The following is a 21,759-nucleotide window of genomic DNA, read 5'->3' on the forward strand; positions in this document are numbered from 1 at the left end:
CGGGGGTGCAGGCAAGGGCTGGAGTCCTGAACACTTTGGGCAAGGTAAACCCTACCTTTTCAATGGAAAATGGTCTATATCCCAGGGCATACACGTACAAGCAACACATATGGACTGAATGTAATGGTGTGTAAATAAAGACAAGCAGTCACACTTAATCTCACATTTATTAAAATCATTTTAAGAGAAAAACCAACATTTATTTTCTTAAAGATGTTTATTTGCTATGAAAATGTTAGCTGAAAACAAATGTCACAGTCATTTACTGTGTCAATTCAAAAACACCAGAAACTATAAACTGGTAATACATTTTCCAGCTGTGGAATAATTTAAAAGGACAACAGATGAACAGTTTACCAAATTCTTGGCCATTTTTTTACAATTAACATTAGCAGTCAACAATGTATTTAGCATAGATGGCTACCACAAGTCCATGGCAGTCAAGATATAAGCCTACAAATGTATTGTGACAATAGCTGTAACTATGTAATGGGAATTGTTGCACACCTTAAAGAATTAGCTTGGTTTTTCAAGTTAAATTCTACACACATGCAGAAAGCTATTTTATTAATACACTTTATGAAGCTTGTTTATGAGAGTGTGAGTATTTGAAATGTTGAAATTGAAGATTACTTAAATACCAGGTGATGAATCTGAAGGGTTAGGTATAAAATATGTACTCACTCCCTCACTATTGTCAAGGTGCGCTTAAGCAAAGAACTAGGATATGTGCCTTGCTTGGATGCTGTTTCTCTTCTAATGAACCGACTTCTTTAGTAGGACTGCTCAGTATTTGGCTTCTTCCAGCTGTGAATATGTATACATGTATATTAACGTGTGCAACCCATCCTCAATATGTAATGACGCTCCTGGATTGCAACAAACACACTTGCTTTTCCATTTATTTCAAATACTATGAAATATTACATAATTATTAATACATATATTAACACAAAAACACAAAAAGAATAACTTTGGCTCAGATCAACTTAAAACCAACCCTCCCGCAAAAAATATCTACATTAAAAGGAATTATCTAATTTCTTGATAAAGTATAAAAACAAACATGTTCTGATGAATTAGGGTACATTACATACTATGGAAAATACATGCTAAGAAATTGCATTATTATTCAGAATCGTTGTGTTTGTGCTTGTCAATACAATAAGCTACATTAAGTTGAATCATAAAATGATACCTTTATCTGAGATACCAAAGCATGTTTAAACAAAATATTTAAACAGAATATTTCGTTATATCGTGGGGGATATCTGTGAGTGGGACAAATGCATAACAACTAAACACTTTATTCCAAGTAAGACCCTGAGTAGGAGAGTGGTTTGGAATATTACTATATGTGCCTGCAAGTGTACAGCCTTTGACATATAGTACCAAACATTTCCAGTATCTGAGATGGGTTTAGTGCTGCATTTGGAAAGCCCAACTTGTCCACGATGATAAGGAAGACAAAGGAACATGCCACTACCCAAGCATTTATCCGGCCTGCAGTTGGCCTTGCAGCTGCTGAAGAGCTGCTTTGAAAACAGAAGTTTTACAGCTCTATCCACTAGCTGAATTTCTTCAGCCCAGGCAGTGTGAGCTCATACCTTAAGAGGAAAGAGAAATCAAATATTCATATAATTATTATTGAACCAAATAAGCCATGTGTTTCCCAATATGCAATATATGATTACTATTGACCAGACAATGTACACCACAATGACATTACAAAGTATTGGAACTTCAATTCAGAATACTTCAGCTAATGTTTACCCAAGTCATGGAAAAAAAGAAAAAAAAAGAAAACTGGGCCCCGTACCATTCTGTGACGCCTTTGGCTATATCCAACTGTGAAAGTTCTAGCAGCACCTGTGGACAGGAGCAGAACTGGAAAATTCAGTCACTTATCCAGACTGAGTTGCAAACTGCAAAAGTGTGACAACCATTGTAGCCAAGACATTGGTTTTGCAATATACTGTATGTTTGAAATAAAAAAAACTTTACACTGAACCATAATGAGCTAAAGTTGGAAATATTTGTCTCACCGATGACACCATTGAACTGCATAGAGCATTTAAACTGCCCTTACCCTTTGAAAATCTTGTGAAATGAACAGACAGTCTATTACAAGTAGTATTACCCACCATGCCAATGTCCTTACTCTCCCGTGAGTGGAACATTTTGCCATTTTTCACTGCAACATCCAACTTTCTGGTTTGTGCTTCTTGAAGTGATACGTCAAACTCAAACCTGTGATGAAAGAGAAATGGCGGAAAGAGACACGTTCCAGACACTGTCTCTGAGCCTGAAACTGACTTCTGAGCCTTAAACGTACAGCAACTACTTCACCGTGGTGATAAGAAATCAAAAATAGCTTCTTTTTTTTTTTTTCATACAGATGCGTGATGTAGGGTGAATCCGGTAAGCTTACTTGTGATTGAAGACAGGATTGACTGTCCTCTTCTTGACTTGTGTCCTCTTGCGGTGAACCCAGGATTGGTCAGGGAGAAAATACAGGCGGACATAAGAGTCTGTGCCATTCTCACTGAAGCGGAATATGTTCCTGCAGGCAACATACATTTGAAGAGAAAATCATGTATATGTTAATTACAGCCATTTCCTCTTTTGTTATGTTGGACTCAGTCACAGTATTTAAACCAGGGAAATACTACGGACTATTATATATAGTATTCTCAAAACAAAACTGTGGTTGATGTTCTACTGAGAACTGAAAAAGAAATTATTCTAAGTTGATTTTCTCTTCATACTAGGCAAAAACTGATCACTTGATGGCATATATATCCATAGTGAAGTATAGTCTATGTACAGTATTTCAACCAATTACCCATGAAAGTTATTTTAATGTTATCTCTCAGAAACTGAAATGTGAGAAAGAGTAGAGCTTTGATTCTCTGGCCGGGCCAGGCTGTAATTTAAAATTAATAGTTCTTATAGTCTGTATAATTTCATGAATAATGTATGGGCTGTGTACCACTATGTTTGACCAAATGTAATACAATCTCTATTTAATATGGCAGTATTTGGGCATGTTCAGAGGTCGTGTCACAGATGTCCATTACTGCACAGAAAAGATTTGGTAATACTTTACTTGAAGGTATCTACATAAGAGTGACGTGACACTGTCATGAACACATGACACTGTCATGACACAGTCATGACACATGAACCCTGACTCTAACCCTAAGTGTTTTATTCACACCAGTGGTCCCCTTGTGCCCGTGCCCCTTGCAGCACCCATCCTGGGCGTTGCGTTTTAACCCAAACCTAACCCTAACCCTAACAAAAACCGAAGGACACTTTCTAAAAGAAGCGTTATGTCATAAAAGTTTATAATGTTTATGACACGTTCATGACAGTGTCATGTCACTCTTATGTATATACCTTCAAGTAAAGTGTAACCAAAGATTTTTTTTAATATTAAACATTTATTTTACACAGTGGAAATTCGGGTTTTAAAACGGGCTTGGGCATAAAACTGCTGCCGTGGTTTGGGTTCGAGTTGGGCTTGGACAGAAACTATGGGGGTTCATGTAGGATCATGCGGGCCTGGTTTTTTTGGGCCCAATCATAGCTCATCATAATCATAGCATAGTTCTGGAATCTAAAATGTGTTCAGAGCTGAGCTAGGCAAATGGGAATATTCCTGGTCAGTATTTCATTTCATTTATTTCTAAAAGGACAAGGCACATTAATCAACTTATCTGTAAATGTGCCAGTAGTTAGCCTGGGTAAACCCTGACAAACTTCCGGCAAATTTGAGATTTGCTCTGCAAGTCAGTCTGGCAAAGAGCCCATTCAAACCCATTTCCAATGTCCCCAAAATCGAGGCACCAATCACAACCGCTGAGGCGGGCTATACACCGATCACAACCGTTGAGGCGGGCTTTACGCAACGACGAGCGGCTTTTTGTTTACATTCAACATGACGGCTACCGAAGCGCAGCGTCACCCGGATCATTGGTCTGATTGGTTGGACTATCCAATGCGCCCAGAGGCATTTGAGCGGCGTCCGTTGATGACGCCCCTTTGGAAATGAACTGTCAATGAACCTTCCCCAGACCCACTCTCAGTTACAACTGAGAAGGGTCTGGTGTCAACCAGGCTAGCCAGTAGTACTTTGGCCAGATGTTTTGAGACCAGAGAAAAAAAAAAAAAAAACAGCAAGACATTAGCATAGGTAAACATGTACAGTACAATATTAGTACTGCTGTTAGGGTAACAATAGTGAGGCTTGACTTCTCCGCTGTACCTGCAGGAGATAACCTGGACGATGAGTTTTTTCCTCAGGGCGGCATAGCGTACAGTCAGCTGGATCTGCCCAAATGAACCCTGATGGTTCCGGATGGCCCTGTAGTGATAGAAAACATTCGTCAATGTCACTTTTATTACTTAAATCTATATAGTTTAGTTCACGATATCAGTAGAAAGGTTAGAGGTCAGCACACTATAGGTCTGAAAAAGACATGTAGACACAGAACAACGCTATGGACTCACTCTGGATACGTGGCCCCCTCTGAAAGGTCGAAACGCGACGACGCTATGGAGTTCTCCGACAGCAGACTGTGGGAGTCGTACCGACGCATGTTTGCCGGGGAAGCGATGGAATTCTCCGACAGCAAGCTCTGGGAGTCATACCGACGCATGTGTGACGTGGAAGAAGGTGGCGGCCAGGTTTCCTCAGAGCCGTTCCGGGTCTCAGCTGCCGAGGCCGGAGATGAGGCTTGGGCAGGGGGGTTGGTTTGGTGGGAAAGTGCTGGAGAGGAGGATGTAGTGGCAGAGGGAGTGGATACAGGGGCGCTAGCTCCTTTGTTAGTAGGTGGTATTTGTCGTTTGTCTTGTGGAGGAGGATTGACGATAATCTTGGATGGAGGCTTTTCCACGGCAAGAATCTGTTATGGGATTGAGAAAATGGCTAATGTCAGTGACACAATGTAAACACGTAAATGTACAGTAATAGAGCTCATATGAAAGTAGGGGTGTAAATCACTCGTTTTATCACGATACGCGATTATATCAATTTTTAGGACAACGATACATTATTTACTGATACCACAAAGTCTCCCACGATATGATTTTGATTCAATTCAGGGGCCTGCGACCGATACGAGACGATACAAAAGTCCATTTAACACAATCAGTTACATTTAAAAAAGCAACTAAAATTATTTGACAATTTCTTTTCTAAGCTTTCCCAGACGTTTAAATTAAGAACAAACCACTCTTTTTCATAAAAAGAATAAATATAAAGTGGGAATTTCAAAATAAAGGCGCATCTTAAAGATGACGATATGTATCGATATTTTCACTTTGTATCGATAATATTGGATAGTTAAGGATTGAATCGATATATATCGATCCAGATCGATGTATCGTCACACCCCTACTTGAAAGTTCTCATGATCCAGGTGTGTGTTAAAGCAGCTGCATGATGCTTTGGTATGAAACTGTATCTTTGTACGGACTGTGATGTGCTCAATGGTGTTTTAAGCCCCTGACGTCTCCTTCCAGGCAGCGCTGCAACCGTTGACTTCAAGGCACCTAACCTTAACCCTAACCCTAACCATTGCCTAATCCTAATGCCTTCTAGGCAGCGCTACCTGGAAGGAGATGTTGGGGGCTTAAAACACCGATAAACGTGTGATGTACTTGATCAGTCTATGTATTATGGGAGTTTGTACGTACTATATGTGTGTGTTTGCCTTCCAACGTGTACTCACCCTGAGAGTGGCTTTCAGCTTGATCTGGCTGTTCACTCCGGAGCGCTCCAGCGGGAGCCGATGGTCTATAGTCATGTCGGATATGTTGAGGAGGCGAGCCAGGGGCAAGTGGAGAACACCGAGCTGAGTCTTCTTCTCCGACTCTTTGACCTGGACCACGAGAACACAAATAAAACTATTCAAGCAGTGATTGGAAAAAGGTTTTATATTCGTTATTTATATTTGAGAGACTGAAAAAGGGTCTACGTTTTTACAACATTGTTTCATAGTTTCCTTGTTTTTAGGTTTTATTGTGATGAAATGATAAGGTAGCTGTCTTTTGTCAGTGAAATACATATTGACACATATAGTTTCATAGGGATAAATACAACTATAGACTAGTCTTGGAGGTCTGATCACTGTCCAGCCACATACATATTGCAGTATTTGCCAATTTGCAAATCAAAACAGACAGGTGGGAGAAACCATCTGTATGGTTTGTGTGCAACATGAAATGACAAACCTGAACTATGAGCTGCTGTGTTTTGACATTATGCACAAAGAAGGTGAAGCCCTCCTCCCACACCGGGTCTTTAGATGCATACACAACCTGTGAAAAGAGAAGACAGTAAGTAATAACTACAGCTGAATGCTTTCATTGCTTTTCAGTTTGACAGGGGTCGGCCTTCTTGTACAGTGCCAAATACACCGAAACAAGTGTAACAATTAAGAACTATTGTATTAATCTAATGACTTAACGGGAGCATTTTAAAAAAATGCATACATGTTACTCCTATGGTCTAAGACAGTCCAAACATATTAGTAAACGTGAACAACTCTCTCCCAAAGCCAAAAACTAGAGTGCTAAAACTCAAATTTCGTGATTTCATCAAGTATAAAGTGGTGAAACCGCCCCATAGTCAATTAATGAAGACGTTATAGATGACACTGAGATCTCCCAGTGGAATGATCGGAGTATATGGGTACATGTTCTGTTTCTGAACTGAGAACACTATGGGTATAAAAAACAAAAAAACAAAAAAACAAAAATCAGTCTCCCATTCATTGTCTATGAAGCAGCTTTGTACCTGATGACATCACAAGTTTGAGACTTAGTTCTCTGGTTTCTGGCTTTAAAGAGAGAGTAGCTCATGTTCACAAATATTGATTGAACTTTCCTAGGCCATGGGAATAACATATTGGAATTCTTCATTTAGGTGGTGTTCCCCTTTAAAAGAGAAAATGGTGTAATAATGTGATAAAGTGAGAGCCGTACCTTGCTTTTCTTAATGTCCTTATCAATGGAAAATTCCACAAAGGAGTTTGGCAAGACGGTTCTCTTTTTTGTGAGCTGAAAACAAAGTAAACATGGCAACATGTTTTCATACACTGTTGAGAAAAAAGACACTCAGGAACAATGAGCAATATTAGTTAGCAACTACAGATGGGCCAGAATGACTCACCATTATCAACAATATATTTGCAACTACTTGACACTTGATAACAGCGTTTAGTGTTTGTTTCCCATATGACATAATTCGGTCGTTAAAAGTCTGCTTTCACTTATTACAATAGGCCGCCAGCAACAAGCTAACCAGCTAACACTGGGAGTTGTCTACAAGCAGCCTGTTGCCTTCCAGGTTGGGCAGGTTATGCATTCCACTCCCTAATACATTGCAGACACACCACACCATCTGGGACACGTAGTGTACAACAGATGTTTGGAAAAACAAAGAAGTAAACTTGTATTATTACTGGAGTGAATGCTATTGGTGGTAGCCACAGCTAGCATGAGCATGGCTGACAACATTCCAAGTGGGAAGAAGAAAGCAGAGGTTGATGCGGACACATTTGGGGCTTTAACAACAACAACCTTCAATAAACTCGACACGTTGACTGAGACTGTCTACTTCAACTGTCTGACTACTTTATGCACTTACTGAGTAAAGGTTACAACCACATCACGACTGTTAGAATGATTTGCTTTTCCTCAGAATCTTTTGGAAAGGAATAAACCACCCTGACTTAAGACAAGGTTGTCACTGCAGTTTTCCTCAACTATGTTTGATATGAATCATGTACTACAGCTCAGGATGATTAACCCTCCTGTTGTCCTCGGGGTCAAATCTGACCCATTTTCAAAAAGTTTCTCTATCAGAAATGTGGGTTTCTTTCAACCAAATTTTAAAACAAAATAACGTGGATGTTTCCATACAACGCTTTTCAAAAGTTAAATAAATGATCAGTTCACTACTTTCATTAATTTTGGGTGTTTCATTCAATGTTATAGCATGTAAAGAAAAATTGATAATAGAACGTTGAAAAACGTAGGAAAATAATTTCAAAAAAGTGACAAAAACGTCAGGAAAAGTGACAAAAACGTCAGGAAAAGTGACAAAAATGTCTGGAGAATCTTCAAAAGAAGGCCAAAACATGGGAAAAGCTTAAAAAAAAAAACCGTTTCAATAATATTGACAGAAACTTCGAAAAAAAAGTGACAAAAGTGTTGAAAAAGACGACCAGAACGTTGGAATTTTTTTCACGTTTTGACCCAGAAAAAAAAGAAGTTGCATGGTCGACGGGGAAGACAACACAAATCGTAACATGAGAATTCAGTTTTGCCTGTCACACTTCACTCCACTGTATTTCCACACAATGACCAGCAGAGGGCATTTAGGAGCTGCTTCTGACAGTTCAAGTCAGGAGACCCTGTATTGAGATAGATTTGTTTAACAGGTCTGGGTCAAAAAGTGTCCTTAAATAATTCTCTCAATTTGTTATAATAATGATATAATTGCCTTAATTATCAGATGGATGGGGTTATAGCATAGGCACAAGTTTGAGTGGGTCAAATGTGACCTCAATGGCATTTATTGATTTATCCTATGAAGAAATCTTAAAATCCTAAAAAAAACAACATCAGCCTATATATTTGACTTACAAAAGGGGTCAAATGGGTATAGAAATAATGATTGTTTGACTTGCTCAACTAAGTCCTCACCGCAAATATGTTCACTAAGTTATCAACACTCCTCTGCATGTTTCTTTATGTTGGGAAAAACACCATGAACAAACCTCAGGTTAAAGGAAGAAATCTAGCAACATGGACACCAGATGGTAACAACACACCCATATAAAATGACAGGCATGCACCAGACAAACGGGAAATACCAGCAACGCACAGGGACAGGTACACCTGAGCACTACCAGAGAACATGATCTGACTAAAGCTTTTGTCTGACATCAAAATACCAAAGGACTGTCAATTGTAAGGCAGTAAAAGTAAAAAAAAAAATAAAAAAAAAATAGATATCTGCCTGATTTAACCTTTAAGAATATACATTGGCTTTTTATTTGGCGCAGAAAAGAACATTAACTATTTGACAACCTCTAACATAAAAGGCCTCAAGCATTCCATGCAATCTATTTAAGATGGGCTAGCTATGAAATTAAAAAAAATGGCTTAACTAAAGGGAGATGTGTGAAACTACAGTACAAGTGCCTCTCTTTCACACCCTATGGGGAATGTCCAGCGATAAAACCTTTGTAAGAAGAAAGGTTGGGCCTCTGCATACCAAACAGCCCTGGATTAATATTCATATTTCGAATCAAGTGCAGGCTAATATTTTAGTAAGAGTATGTGTCTCCTTGGCATTCATTAGGCTGGTGTTATTAAATTAAATAAAAACATCACCCCCCTTTCAAAACTGATTTGATGTATTAGTAAGAACAACTTACATACAGTCAATCAACTATATGAGTAATGCAATTATGACCATTAGTGGACTGGTTCCTATGACTTAGGGAAAATAAACAATATGTTGTTTTTTTCTATTCTCAACAATGAGGAAGCATGTTTTCATTTAAGATTACGTTTTAGATTTTAATACCTACATACATGTCTGACGTTTGTCTTTATTGTACAAGTATGATGTGTATCTTTTGTCTTTGGTATGTTGTATGAGCATTTATCTTCCTTGTCAAGGGCAAAAACTACCTATTGTAGCGGTTAACCCTTGTGTTGTCCTCGGGTCAAATTTGACTCATTTTCAAAGTTTTTTTATATCAGAAATATGGGTTCCTTTCAACCAAATTGCCCTAATTTAACATGGAAGCATGGATGTACGTTGTATGGAACCACAACGTTCTTGCAGGTGAAATGAATGATTACTTTCATTGAATTTTGGGAGTTTTATTCAAATTTATAGCATTTGAAAAAAAATGTTTTAATGGTTTCAAAACAGTATCCTGACTACATTTTGACATAAACCAGTCTGTGATTCAGTCAACATCCTGTGATCTTAACTAGTAGTAAATAATTCATTATTTCTGCTTTTTTAAAAGGTATAATGTCATATACATTAGGTTTATTGACCATGAATAGAAAAAGCTTTAAAAAAAAAAAAAGTGAGAAAAAAAGTACATTTTCAATTTTGACCCAGAAGGACAACAAGTTAATAGTCAACGGGAAGACAACACAAGGGTTAATATTCACAAAAAAAACAAAACTACAAACTACGCACAATGCAAATGGGGCCTTTGGGGCCTTTGTGTCTGGGGTCTCTAAGTTCCAGCCCAGTTCTTTCTTATAGCAACTACTGGAAAGGGAAGGCAGCTTACCCGAGCTTCCTTTGACGGCTTCCCGGGTTTCTGAAGCTCGGAGATCTCGCTGTTGTCTTTCTGAAGACAAACACAAGAGTGCACATCAGCACATTTGTCTATCCATGTTGCATCATCCAGGGTTCCCACACCTTCTTAAACATCAAATTCAAGGAAACAATGACGCGCCTGTGGGAGACACGTATGCAGTCCATACCAGTCCCCATTAGAAGCCACTTACTGGTAGGTTTGAGCCATTGTCCAGATACACTGCAAGCATGGCACAAGCAAGGCCGTCTGCAGACTGGAAGAGAGTGATGGCAGAGAGCAATACATGATTTACACCAGTGACTGACTGACTGCTGGCCCAATAACTCAAGTAAGTTGCAAACAGGCTCAACCTACAGTTAAGATAGGCACCCTTGTGGCCAGAAGATTGACAAGTAGAATAACAGCCTAATGATATTGAATATAAACATTAATGAAAATTCAGATGGAATAAACGTAAGCAACAGTGAGGCTACCTCCCTCAGCAGGCTGGGGTCACACTTAAGGGAAAGCCACTGGAGCCTGAGATGAACGTCTCCCTTCTGGATCCCTTCCAGAGTAAACCACTACAACAGCAAGAGAGATTCATTTATCAACATAACATTCACATAAAGACTGCCTTTAAACAGAAAACTGGGGGAAATGGTTAGAAATGCATTAGCATTTAGTAGGAAACTGTACTGTAATGTCCTGTAGTGCCGGTGTTGTGCCAGAAATCGATCGTCCGCCAAAAAGTGATTGTTGTCTGCAGGAGCGCCCTGTGCCCTGGATTATAACCAATCCAGTCCTTTTTCCACTTGCCAAAAAGTGATTGTGGAGGAAGTTCTGGCAATGCGAGACTAAATGTTGGTGGCTTTTACCACTTAAAGTCTCCGAGGGATTGCAAGACTGGGGGATAGCTAGTTGGACGCGTGCACTCAGTTATTTCCACACTCTTTTGCTTGCGATTAACCATTTATTTCAATAAACAAACAACGGGTACATTCTACTCGACACAATACGTTCAAAAACTGTATGCTCATCCAGTCTCAATCACCTGCACTTGTGCTGGAGAGCTCAGCTATATGGCTGCCCACGCACCACCCAGTGTACAAGCATACACATTGCAATGGCTGTAACACCTACCTTTTCACTGAGAGGTTATTTCTACCTCAAGATTACATGATTTCATTCATGAGGCTTATATCTGACAGATTATTATTAGATTGCAGCTCCTCCTACCTTGTGTTTGAAAGGTTGTTTCTGCCTCGAAATGACTTGATTTACATGTGATGAATGAGGGTTATATCTGACAGATTATAGCCCACCCAGAACTTTTTACCTGTTGAAATACCTTTTAAAAAGGGTCAATACATCCAGTAACACGCAGTTTTCCAAGTAAGTTGTGGACATATATAAACTGGGTGATACAGCTTTAACAGAATGCGCACGCTCTCACAGACGGCAATCCGTTTTTGGCACGACACCGGCAAATATTTTTTTGAGTTTTTCCTATTGCAGAGAAAATCCTGTACTTATTAGGCACAAATCAATACATTCATTATTAAATATTGTGTTTCCACAATATGAAATAAAAGCTCACCTTATCCATTTCTACTTCCTTCTTCACCACTCCGAGATCAAGGTTATACCTAAGGTGATGATGAAAAATCATAACGATGGTGAGTGAAAACCTTATATTTATCATTTAAAACTAATATATTTGCAGCGCTAATATCACATGAACATGCTTTCTTCTCTAAAACATGTTTGTACAAGCTAATGTCCTTTATATTTACGATAAAGTCGTCATATTTTGTGTTGTTTAGTGCCACTAAGGCATATGTATGGTAGTAAGTAGTGCTTAAGAAAATCTTCCATATTTGAGAAACCCTCTCTATATAATAAAGTGAATACTATGGACCTTTTTCACAGCAGACATACAGGGTTACAGCCACAATCACAATAGGCCTAGGTGGACTGTCTATTTTGACTTGTCATAGTAGGAAAAGCACAGCTGAAATTGATAACCTTAACTTAAAGTGTCCCAGTAAGCTATTTCAGTGAGTCGGCATGCACAATACCAGGTCCTCTCCTAAGTGGAATGCAGCTATCATTAATGGTTTTGAATACACCTGTGCTTGTCCTACTATGTCATGTCAACATGTCTGCCGCGAAAAAGGTCTATACATGCGCTGTCATTAGATAGTTTTGTACCTTCCAAGGAAGTCGTCTTTATCGGTGTCCTCATCATAAATCTCCATCTCCAACTCTTGCCCGGGGGCTTCATGGGCGACAAACTGCACACAGATAAAGGAAAGGTGGATGTTATTAAATGTCTTTCAGATGGGAAAGTCAATGTTTAGATGCGTGGCCCAGTTCAGCATACGTACTGAGATTTCTGCAACATTTAAAGAAAGACTTTAGCAGATCGCACATAGACAAGGGATACTAGATAATGAACATTACACCTGTAAAGTGCATTTAATAATGCAAAAAATTAAAGTTGTGCCCTGCTGGAGACAACCTCAGCTTTCAAACAATGAGTTGCCAACAGTGATTTGAGTAGCTCTTTAATGCAATGCGCGACAGAGAGTATTTTTCTTTAGCTTTTCACAGGCAAGGAATTTTATGAAGGTAAATATGGTGCAAAATGCGAGAGCTTGTACACTTGATGTGAGCACTTGTAGAACAAAAATCGGAACTTGTATGTTGAAATTTTCCCTCATAGAAAATATTCACGCACCTGTGTTCTGAATGTGGAGTCACAGAAAAAAAAAAAAAAAAATCACAAATGTGTAGATTGATATTTACATAAATAAAATGACAGCTGCAAACTTGTAATGTTACTTTTACTCCTAATATTATTATTATTTTTTTTTTAACTTGAGTCCATTGTCCAGTACAACCACAACTAAGTGATTAGAACCTCTCGAATCGGTCACGGCAACTTCACATGTGCTCTCTGCATCACAAAGTGGCGAATCTGCACCTTTTTTTTTTTTTGCAACACTTCTTGGGATAAAGAAACTTGTACAGGATTACAGTGCAACTAAAAAAATAAATAATTATTTTCATGCATTTTTAAGCTCATCCAGAGGCTTTGACAGGAATGTTAAAAAGGTATGTGTGCTACTGGTACTCTACCTCAAACACTTCATTCCATACGGGGTTCAAAGTCTCTTTGATGGTCTTGCTTTTAAAATTTCGGTTGCCCACTCGAAGAGTTGCATAGGGGTCTGATTTGCCTTTTACTAAACCCATCATGTATGTGTCCATGGCCACCAGGTCTCTGGCCTCCAGCAAGTGGACCCTCACCACACCCTGAGGACGGGAAGACGGGGAGAGATTCAAACTATTGTTTCACATGAAAGAAAAACACACACAGAAAAAGATGTACCTATATATAAAAAAATTGATAAAGAGAAACCTATACTTCGTCTAAACATCCAACTTTTAACAGTTTATTTTTTTTGGTAGGGGACTTTTATCCTAAAATGTGCAATGATGTAGAGTGTTTTAAAATGCAAGAGGGTGCTGCAGGTGAGAAGATGAAGATTAATCTGTAAAATGGATTGTACATCTTACATACTCGAGGTAGTGGGAACCTCATCTGATCCATTTTGATCTGGTCTATGAGGGGCACGCACATGCGGTTGGGCAACACCATGAGCGAGGCAATGATGTCAATGATGGTCGTCTCCGACAAGGAGCTGGAAGGGGACAGATGGGAAGGGGACCGATAAGATTCTAACACGAGAGGATGGTCATTATAAGACTCAGGGAGTTTTCTGTGAAACCTAACCTGAATGCAGGGCTGTCCAAAAGGTTGGTCATGCCAGTCCAGTTGATGTTTAGGGTCTGATAAAAAGAAAAAAACATTTAGAGTTTTAAACTTGGCAAATCACAGCTTAATTGAGGACAATAAGGTCATGAAAAGATCACTTACAGGGCGGCGGATGAAAAAAAAGGTGACTCCTCCCACCAGTGGTGCTTGACCAATAAGAGGCTGCAAAATGACTCTCAGCATCCCACGGAGCTGGAAGATTCAGGACAGTTTTTACAAGCCTAAACACACTAAACACGTGTATATGCAGTATGCGTGGAGAGCTGCTCGGATGTGTTAAGAGTATCCCTCCGGTGCTCTTAAGTTTGGGGATCCTAGTGTACACAGGTTGGAGGAAACTGAGGCACTTGAGAGGGTGAAGTTAAAAAAGCCTTTAATATTTTCTTGGCCAAACAATTAAAGCACGGCAATGCGTTTCGGCAATTTTTTTGGACTTGGCCAAGAAATTATCAAAAGGCTTTTTTAAACTGTAACCTCTCAAGTGCCTCAGTTTCCATCAACCTTTGTCCTAAAAACATACGATAAAGATAAATGTAATGCAGAGAATACAGAAAAAAAATGAGATGCCCACTTTAAGTCCTTTGATACCAGCTGTGATTGGCGGCTTCACTACAGCGTCGATGTCCACGTCACCATCATAACTGCAAAGTGAACAGTGCTGGTGAGACGTACACATGAGTGGGGCTCTTGTTCAGAGTTTACAGTCTTGGAACAGAGGGACCGAAACACATTTGACACCAAATGACAAGACAGAAGCAGCTCTGATGTGAGAAATGTGGCTGACCAACCTTATATGCAAGTCCAGGACCACTTCCCTTTGATCCACTTCATGTGTGTATGCTCTCATTCCAGTGATCTTGAGAGGCTGGAAATTGGGAAACAAATTAAAAGGAACCTCTTCTGCCATCTTTAATGAGACACTGCACTCTCATGTGTGACAGCGTCATTTCTACCTCCAAATCACATCGGTGTGCTTTGATTTATAAAAGATGTAGCCAGTAAAATATTTGGTTACTGTCTGATGGAACATAAGTCATATTCAGGAGGATTTAAATGGTTTTGATTATGGAGTATGGAGGACAAATGCAAACTTACTATGTTTCCAAAGTGGATCTTGGTAAAAGTGAACATTTTGAGCGCCTGGTTGGAGAGCCTGATAGCCGGCTGGATTTTTTCTCTAAGGAGCTTGTCCATGTACATCCCAAAGAAAGGCCAGGCCTGCTCCAACACCTGAAGATGCAAAGCAGAACATAACGGAGCATGTGTAACCCCCTTGATTCCACACCTTAAGCAAACAGCACATATAATTGCACTTGCACTTGTTATATCCACCTATGCTCTCTTCAAAACCACCAGACTCCTTTGACAAAAACAGTAATTTCACCGTGCAGAACATGGGAGTTGCTGGTCTACCTCTGCCTCGATCAATTAGTTTGTTTGTTATCGTATAGTCTATATCAACAAGGTTCCACTTCCGGGATTGTTCAGGTGCCGCCGGAAATTCAGCCGGAATTCAGCTTTTCGGCCGGACGTCCGTCACCTTCTGCTTTCTTTGTGTTGGCGTTCTAACCTCCAGTCGACTTATGAGGACTATGGTTAACTGCTCCTCAGATCTCTGCAGGCTAAATCCAGACAGCTAGCTAGACTATCTGTCCAATCTGAGTTTTCTGTTGCACAACTAAAACAACTTTTGAACGCACACATTTCCCACCAAAACAAGTTCCTTCACAAGGCTATTTTGCAGCGGCACCGTCATTGTGTCCGGCGCTTAGCGCCGCCTATGACGATTGTGATTGGTTTAAAGAAATGCCAATAAACCAGAGCATGTTTTTCTCCCATCCTGGAATGCTGTGTGGACTAGCCAGACCCTCCTCCGCAGTGCTGTGGAGGAAGGTCTAGCAATGCGAGACTAGTTGTGTGTGACTTTGGTGAATCCAAACTAACCCTTTTAAAACAACTAAGTCACAAAAGAACACAAAATAACTAATCGATCAAGGCAGCGGTAGACCAGCAACTCCCGTGTTCTGCGAGGTAAAATTACTGTTTTTGTCAAAGGGAGTCTGGCGACTTTGAAGAAATCATAGAATGGCTTCATAAAGCACTGAACATATTTTAAATATAGCATACACTATACCGTCCACAGCAGTACATTGCTTAGCTCACGTGTCAGTACTCCTGCCTGCTTCTCCAAACTGAGGGTGTGCCGACCGCCATCCACCGTAGGTAATACAGACTGACTATGACTGACCACTTAAATTATTCATTTTAATTAAAAATCCGAACCATCCCTTTAACACCCTGTGCTCCCCAACTACTTTTGCATTTTTGTGTACATTGAATGCATTCCAATGCAGGCCATAATCCCTATATAGTGATGGCACAGTTGGTGCTGTTGAGCACTGGGTCCATAAACCAGAGTCAAAAATCAAAAGCACCAACTTGATTTAGCAGGTTCCAGAAATCAGAAAGTTTAAGAAGATAACTTTATTTTTGATACTGTACCTTGTTAACCCAGCCAACCTTCTCAACCTCAGGAAAGTTGACCTTTAAGAAAGAAAAACATGATAGTGAAGTTAGAAGTGGGCTTGTAATTATTTTTCCCATACCCAAACAACATACAGTAGCGGCATGCATGATGGTGGTGATGGAAGACAAAACAAAATTAAAAATTGTCAGTAATTATTAATTATCATGCAAATTCTTTGTGTTTTATTTCTTTATTTTTTTTAAAGACACTTACATGGTTGAACACCAATGTACATGCACAATTGAAAGAATATCAAAGTTAAACCAAAAAAGGTCACAGGACTTATTTCCATTGTGGTTGTTGTAGTTAATCATGCAAATTCTTCTAAGATGGCTTATGAGTTAAATTAGTCAACATGAGTCAAATGGGAAAATAATCAAATGCCTATAAAAACTGATTGTGGATCCATCTCTGAAACATTCTGCACATTTTTCCCCCATTTCTGAAATTTGACAGCATTCCTTAGAAAAAGTGTACATGGAAAAGCACAGTAGTATTTGTTATTAAGGCTTACCAAAGTTTCTTTGCAGCATCAAAACTGTGGACTGTAACAGAGGTTTGGAATCATGTTCTAATAAAGAGCAGCTGAGCATCTATCCAATTAAAGTACCATCAGTGACTTCTGCCTAAGGGACCGTTCGGTATTTATGGAATGGACCACCGGAAGAAAATAGGGGAGGGTCATGTCTTTTTATTCTTTATTGATGGGAGGGTCATCCAATTTGTGGCTTGGTTTGTTTGGTGCATATTTATCCATGTAGCTCTCTCAGTCTCGGTCCCTATCGCTAGCAAGCATGGGTCCCTCCCTGTTTAGTCAGCTGAGCTGTAGCTTTAGAGACCGTGGGATTTCCCAAACTGAATAAATCCCGCTTGCACATATAAACACAAAACTGCTTTGCTAGCTCAATCGTGTTGTAACTAAGATATCTGCTGAAAAAATAATTTTATTCATTTGCATGCTTGCCGTACCGTTTAGTTCAAAAACATACAAAACACCGTACGAAAACATAGCTGACCAGACGCAAGCTTTTATTTTGAAAAGCCGAAACTCGGACCGCAGACAGCACCAGCCGGCAGCCGGGAAGGCATGAGAGGGGAGGTATATCCTTTCGGTCCCGGTGATTATTTGTGATTATTTGTGAAAATGTGTAAACGACAGCCTTTTCAAGGCATTTGAGAAGGAATGAGTGGTAGCATGCAAGCTCCCAAATTGACGCTCATCTGAGAAATGGAGTTTTGGATAATGTTCAGCTTCGGCAAGCTTACCTATGCTAGTGACGAGTCCATAGCAACCAGTGTTGAATTACCCAGTGTGCTTTGCTGAATGGTCTCAATGTTTTATTGTTTTATTTTATGTGAATACTAGTTTACTAGATGATTAACTTAGTATTTGAAGTAATGCAGTAATGCAGGAAGTGTGCATTTAGTTTCCATGCTTACTGTGTTTCCACAACAATGTTAGTGAGTAAATCTACTGAAATGGCCACCACACCATAATAGAGTGGGATGCGTAAGATGAGAATGCAGAGGTTTAATCATGTATTTCATGGCTGTAAAAAAAAACAATGGCTATCTGTACATCTTTTCCAAGAGCAAACCAGTACAATAAATTGTTGGGGAGGGTCATCCCTTTTCTCCCAATCATTTTGGAGGGTCATTTAAAATGTATTGCTGGTGAAGGGAGGGTCAGGTCTATTTTGACTAAAGGTCCCAAAACTCCTCTTGTGGCCCTTTAATTAAATAACGAACAGTCCCTAAGATGCTGAAAAGGGAAAGCTTACCCAAAACTCACAAAAATATTTTTTAAAAAAATCTATAAATGGGGTAAAATAAGATCCACTGATTTAACAGAAATGTGCTAGCCTAGAAATCTAGACGCACCCTAGAGTCTAGATTCTGTAATTTGCAGCCAGGGGGGTCTGGGCACTCTCCGTTGGCTTGCAAGCTGGAAAAACCAAACTCTGGCCAGGCCAATCACATTGTGTATAGAGTCGGTGGGCGGGCTTATGGCTGCTGCTGCTGGGAACAGCGGCCTTTCGAATCGGCTTTGGCCGCGACTCTGGAAGACTTGGAGTTAAGCTTTTCTTTAGGAAAAGAACAAAGAACAGCACTGAAGTCATTCTTAAAAAGATGTGTTCAGAGTTTTGCCGGCCGAATACGGCAAAAGTTTAATCTATCAACTAGCTTCGCTACCTTCTTCGTTGCTCTGCCTGGTTGTAGCGCTATCCTATTGCGTGCAGTGGGAATTTGAAAGACAACCGTTTATCCCGCCCCTCGGATTGAGCCCTGCCAATGGTGTGTTCCCAGATCCAACATCTTGATGTGGATCTGGCTTGTCTAGAAATGTGCATATTTTAAAATTAAATCCTGCATTGTATGGTTTAAAACCTGTTTTAAGTTTTGAAGTTTTTCTCACACACGCACACTGTGCAAAAACATCCTGAAACAAGTCCTACTGTAGGACATGTCACACTCTCTGTTGCCTTGACAACACTACCATTTATTTGCATGACATGGCAGACTGGGGCTGAACCGGGCTGAACCTCCCATACAAGCCAAGCCAGCCAAATGTGCTGTTATTTTGCAGGAGGTGTCGTCTCTCTACACACCACCACACCCAATCAAACAGTGACTCATGGGAACTAAGAAGGTTGAGATCGTGAGAGGGATTCATCTAATGTCAGTCAGAGGAATGTTATATACACAATAGAGATTACTTTTCAGTTAGTGTCTTGCAGCTCACTCTCTTTGTGTGTGCACTGTAAAAAAAATGCTCTGTTACAAGTCCTGCATTGACAATATTACTTAAGTATGTAAGTATCATCAGGAAAATGTACTTATTAATAGTAAAGAAAAATCCTAACATTTTAGGAACTGGAAACGATCAAAGCAGTTCTGTGTTTAATAGCCGGACTTGTAGGCCATTATATTGTTGGGTAGTTTAATTTATAATAAAACATTGTTTTTTTTTTCAAACTACATGTGTCTTGTGTGCAGAAATCTTAATTTGTAAAGTAACTACAGCTGTCAGATTAATGTAGGCCTAGTGGTGTAAAAAGTATATTTCTCTCTGAAATGTAGCTGAGTAAAAGTAGAAAGTAGCAAGAAAAGAAAAGATTTGTAAATAAGTACCTAAATGTGTACTTAAGTAGGCCTACTAGAGTAAATGTTACATTCCACCACTGCACTAGTGTTGCCTTGATTGACCCACAAAATGCACTTCATATCAGTGACTCCAAAAACAGCAGACACAGGGTTGACAGCTTTGGTCTTTCTTCAATGACTGGAAAGTTGCTGAGTAGAGTCCCATCACTGCCTGGATGCTGAATTTCAGTGTGACAAACAGTAGAAATTTGTCATGTACGGTTGTAGCACATATTAGCACAATACATACCCATGATGCCATTTGTAAGGCACTTGCTAGCTCCTTGTTGACCACAAGTGTTTCATTGTCCACAAATTCGATGGCGGTTCCGATTCGGGCGTCTTTCCACTGGCGGTTTTTCTTCCACCAAGTGGCTAGCAGCATGCACAGCAGCACCCAGCTGATACTGAGGCCGAGGTATCCTATCAGATACACGGGGTAGAAGACGAGCATGGCTTTGCCAAAGTACATCAGGAACTCCATCAGGATGCGATTGACAGCGGAGGAGTTGAGCTTCTCTGTGCTGCCGTGGATCGACAGGCTTTCCCCGAGCCCCGCTCCCACACTCGGGTCTATCTCCCCGGCGGATGCCATTGGCTCGGACTCCCTGCTGGATCCTGGTTCCTCAAGTCCAAAAAGAGTTGTGTAGCCTACGCTCGCTGCCTGAACAGATTTATTTCGGTTCACCTTTGCATGGCTTTCTAAAGGAAAACAAAACAGGGAAGCCAGGCTACTGCACACTCCATAAGTGCAGGTTGTGACACTGACAGTCCTAAAACTTCCGTGTTTGAAACTTCCAAAAGGCAGCTAAAATAGGTACACACCTGCGGCCGTGGGTGGGGAGTGCGATCAACAAAAAAGAATTCCACCCTAAAAATGAATGCAAAAAAGCTACCTTATATTATAGGGGCCTGTGTTTGTGTTTTGGCTGTTTTTTTTTTTGTTTCACTTTTATAGCTTTATTATATTTGCAGGCTATAGTGCATTTTTACCTTCTCTACATATTTTTTATTCTGCGAACATCTGCAGTTTTTATAGGATTTTGTTACCGTAAATGTCTTTGTGGCTGCGGCAATCTAACATAAACCATCGTCATATGACAATAGATCAGCAGCAGTGTCATTTCTGTTATCTGCGATGCCTAAAGTCTTGACTTTTTTTTTTTTTATCTCGGTAACGAGACAATCAATCAATGCATCCATGGAGATAAAAGTCAGAGGGAAATTATGCAGTAAGACCTACAGGTGGAGCCAGAGAGTCCAGCACAGAACCCAACCTCATTTTAATAAAGCTGTGTGACAATAGTAGTCTGTGATTTCCTGCCCTTTTCTGTATAATACTGTCTCACTTAGGAGGAACAATAGCCATATGTATGCTATGTTAATGAAAATGCAGCTCTTAAACGTTACATTTTAAGACGCAGAAAGCTGACCTCAATGCAAGTGCTTGAAAAAGTGTGAAAATGATCCTGATAGAGGTTCACATCAAGATGTTGCAAATTACATTTGTTGCCGATAGGGTGCGTCTAGATGTCTAGGCTATTATATATATATATATATATATATATATATATATATATAAAAACTACTTATTGCCCAATTTGGTTTCTGAGTTAAAAATTAACCACGATTTAACATTAGGTGATGTTGGAAATATTCTGTAAATGAACAGGTGGGTTAGGCTTACATGTGAAAGTAATGGTGCAATAGTTACAAAACGTGATAAGCAGGCATTTCAAAAAGATAATTTATGTGTTTAGGTTGTATTTATTCCTTAGGTTTTTGTTCCCGTACAGTATGGAAATTGCAAATTTTCGTTTAAAATATACTGTATATATTCAATTGGTTATATAAAAAAAATAGGGGAATGTAAGGAATAGGTTTGTTAGAATAAAAAA

At 39.6% G+C, this 21,759-nt stretch overlaps 1 protein-coding gene across 2 annotated transcripts; it reads right to left on the bottom strand.

The window, feature by feature from the left end:
* Window positions 1-148: 148 nt before the first annotated feature.
* Window positions 149-20,671, bottom strand: esyt3 (extended synaptotagmin-like protein 3). 2 transcript variants are annotated; one of them, XM_031291359.2, is made up of 24 exons: window positions 20,112-20,456; window positions 16,693-16,734; window positions 15,286-15,420; window positions 14,979-15,055; window positions 14,762-14,831; window positions 14,293-14,382; window positions 14,149-14,204; window positions 13,936-14,056; window positions 13,491-13,667; window positions 12,561-12,643; window positions 11,947-11,995; window positions 10,841-10,930; window positions 10,558-10,620; window positions 10,338-10,397; window positions 6,994-7,068; window positions 6,241-6,327; window positions 5,739-5,888; window positions 4,516-4,910; window positions 4,271-4,369; window positions 2,432-2,563; window positions 2,145-2,250; window positions 1,820-1,869; window positions 1,557-1,607; window positions 149-1,504 (listed from the first exon to the last, which is right to left on the bottom strand). In XM_031291359.2, exons 1-23 carry the CDS (start codon window positions 20,454-20,456, stop codon window positions 1,568-1,570), a joined length of 2,592 nt encoding a protein of 863 aa, XP_031147219.1. In that variant the 3' UTR covers window positions 149-1,504; window positions 1,557-1,567. The 2 variants fall into 2 exon arrangements, with proteins under 2 accessions (XP_031147219.1, XP_031147211.1); XM_031291351.2 differs by having other exon boundaries at window positions 149-1,607; window positions 20,112-20,671.
* Between the last annotated feature and the right edge of the window lie 1,088 nt (window positions 20,672-21,759).

The sequence above is a fragment of the Sander lucioperca genome, chromosome 8 (assembly GCF_008315115.2).
Source record: "Sander lucioperca isolate FBNREF2018 chromosome 8, SLUC_FBN_1.2, whole genome shotgun sequence".
Classification (NCBI taxonomy): Eukaryota; Metazoa; Chordata; class Actinopteri; order Perciformes; family Percidae; genus Sander; species Sander lucioperca.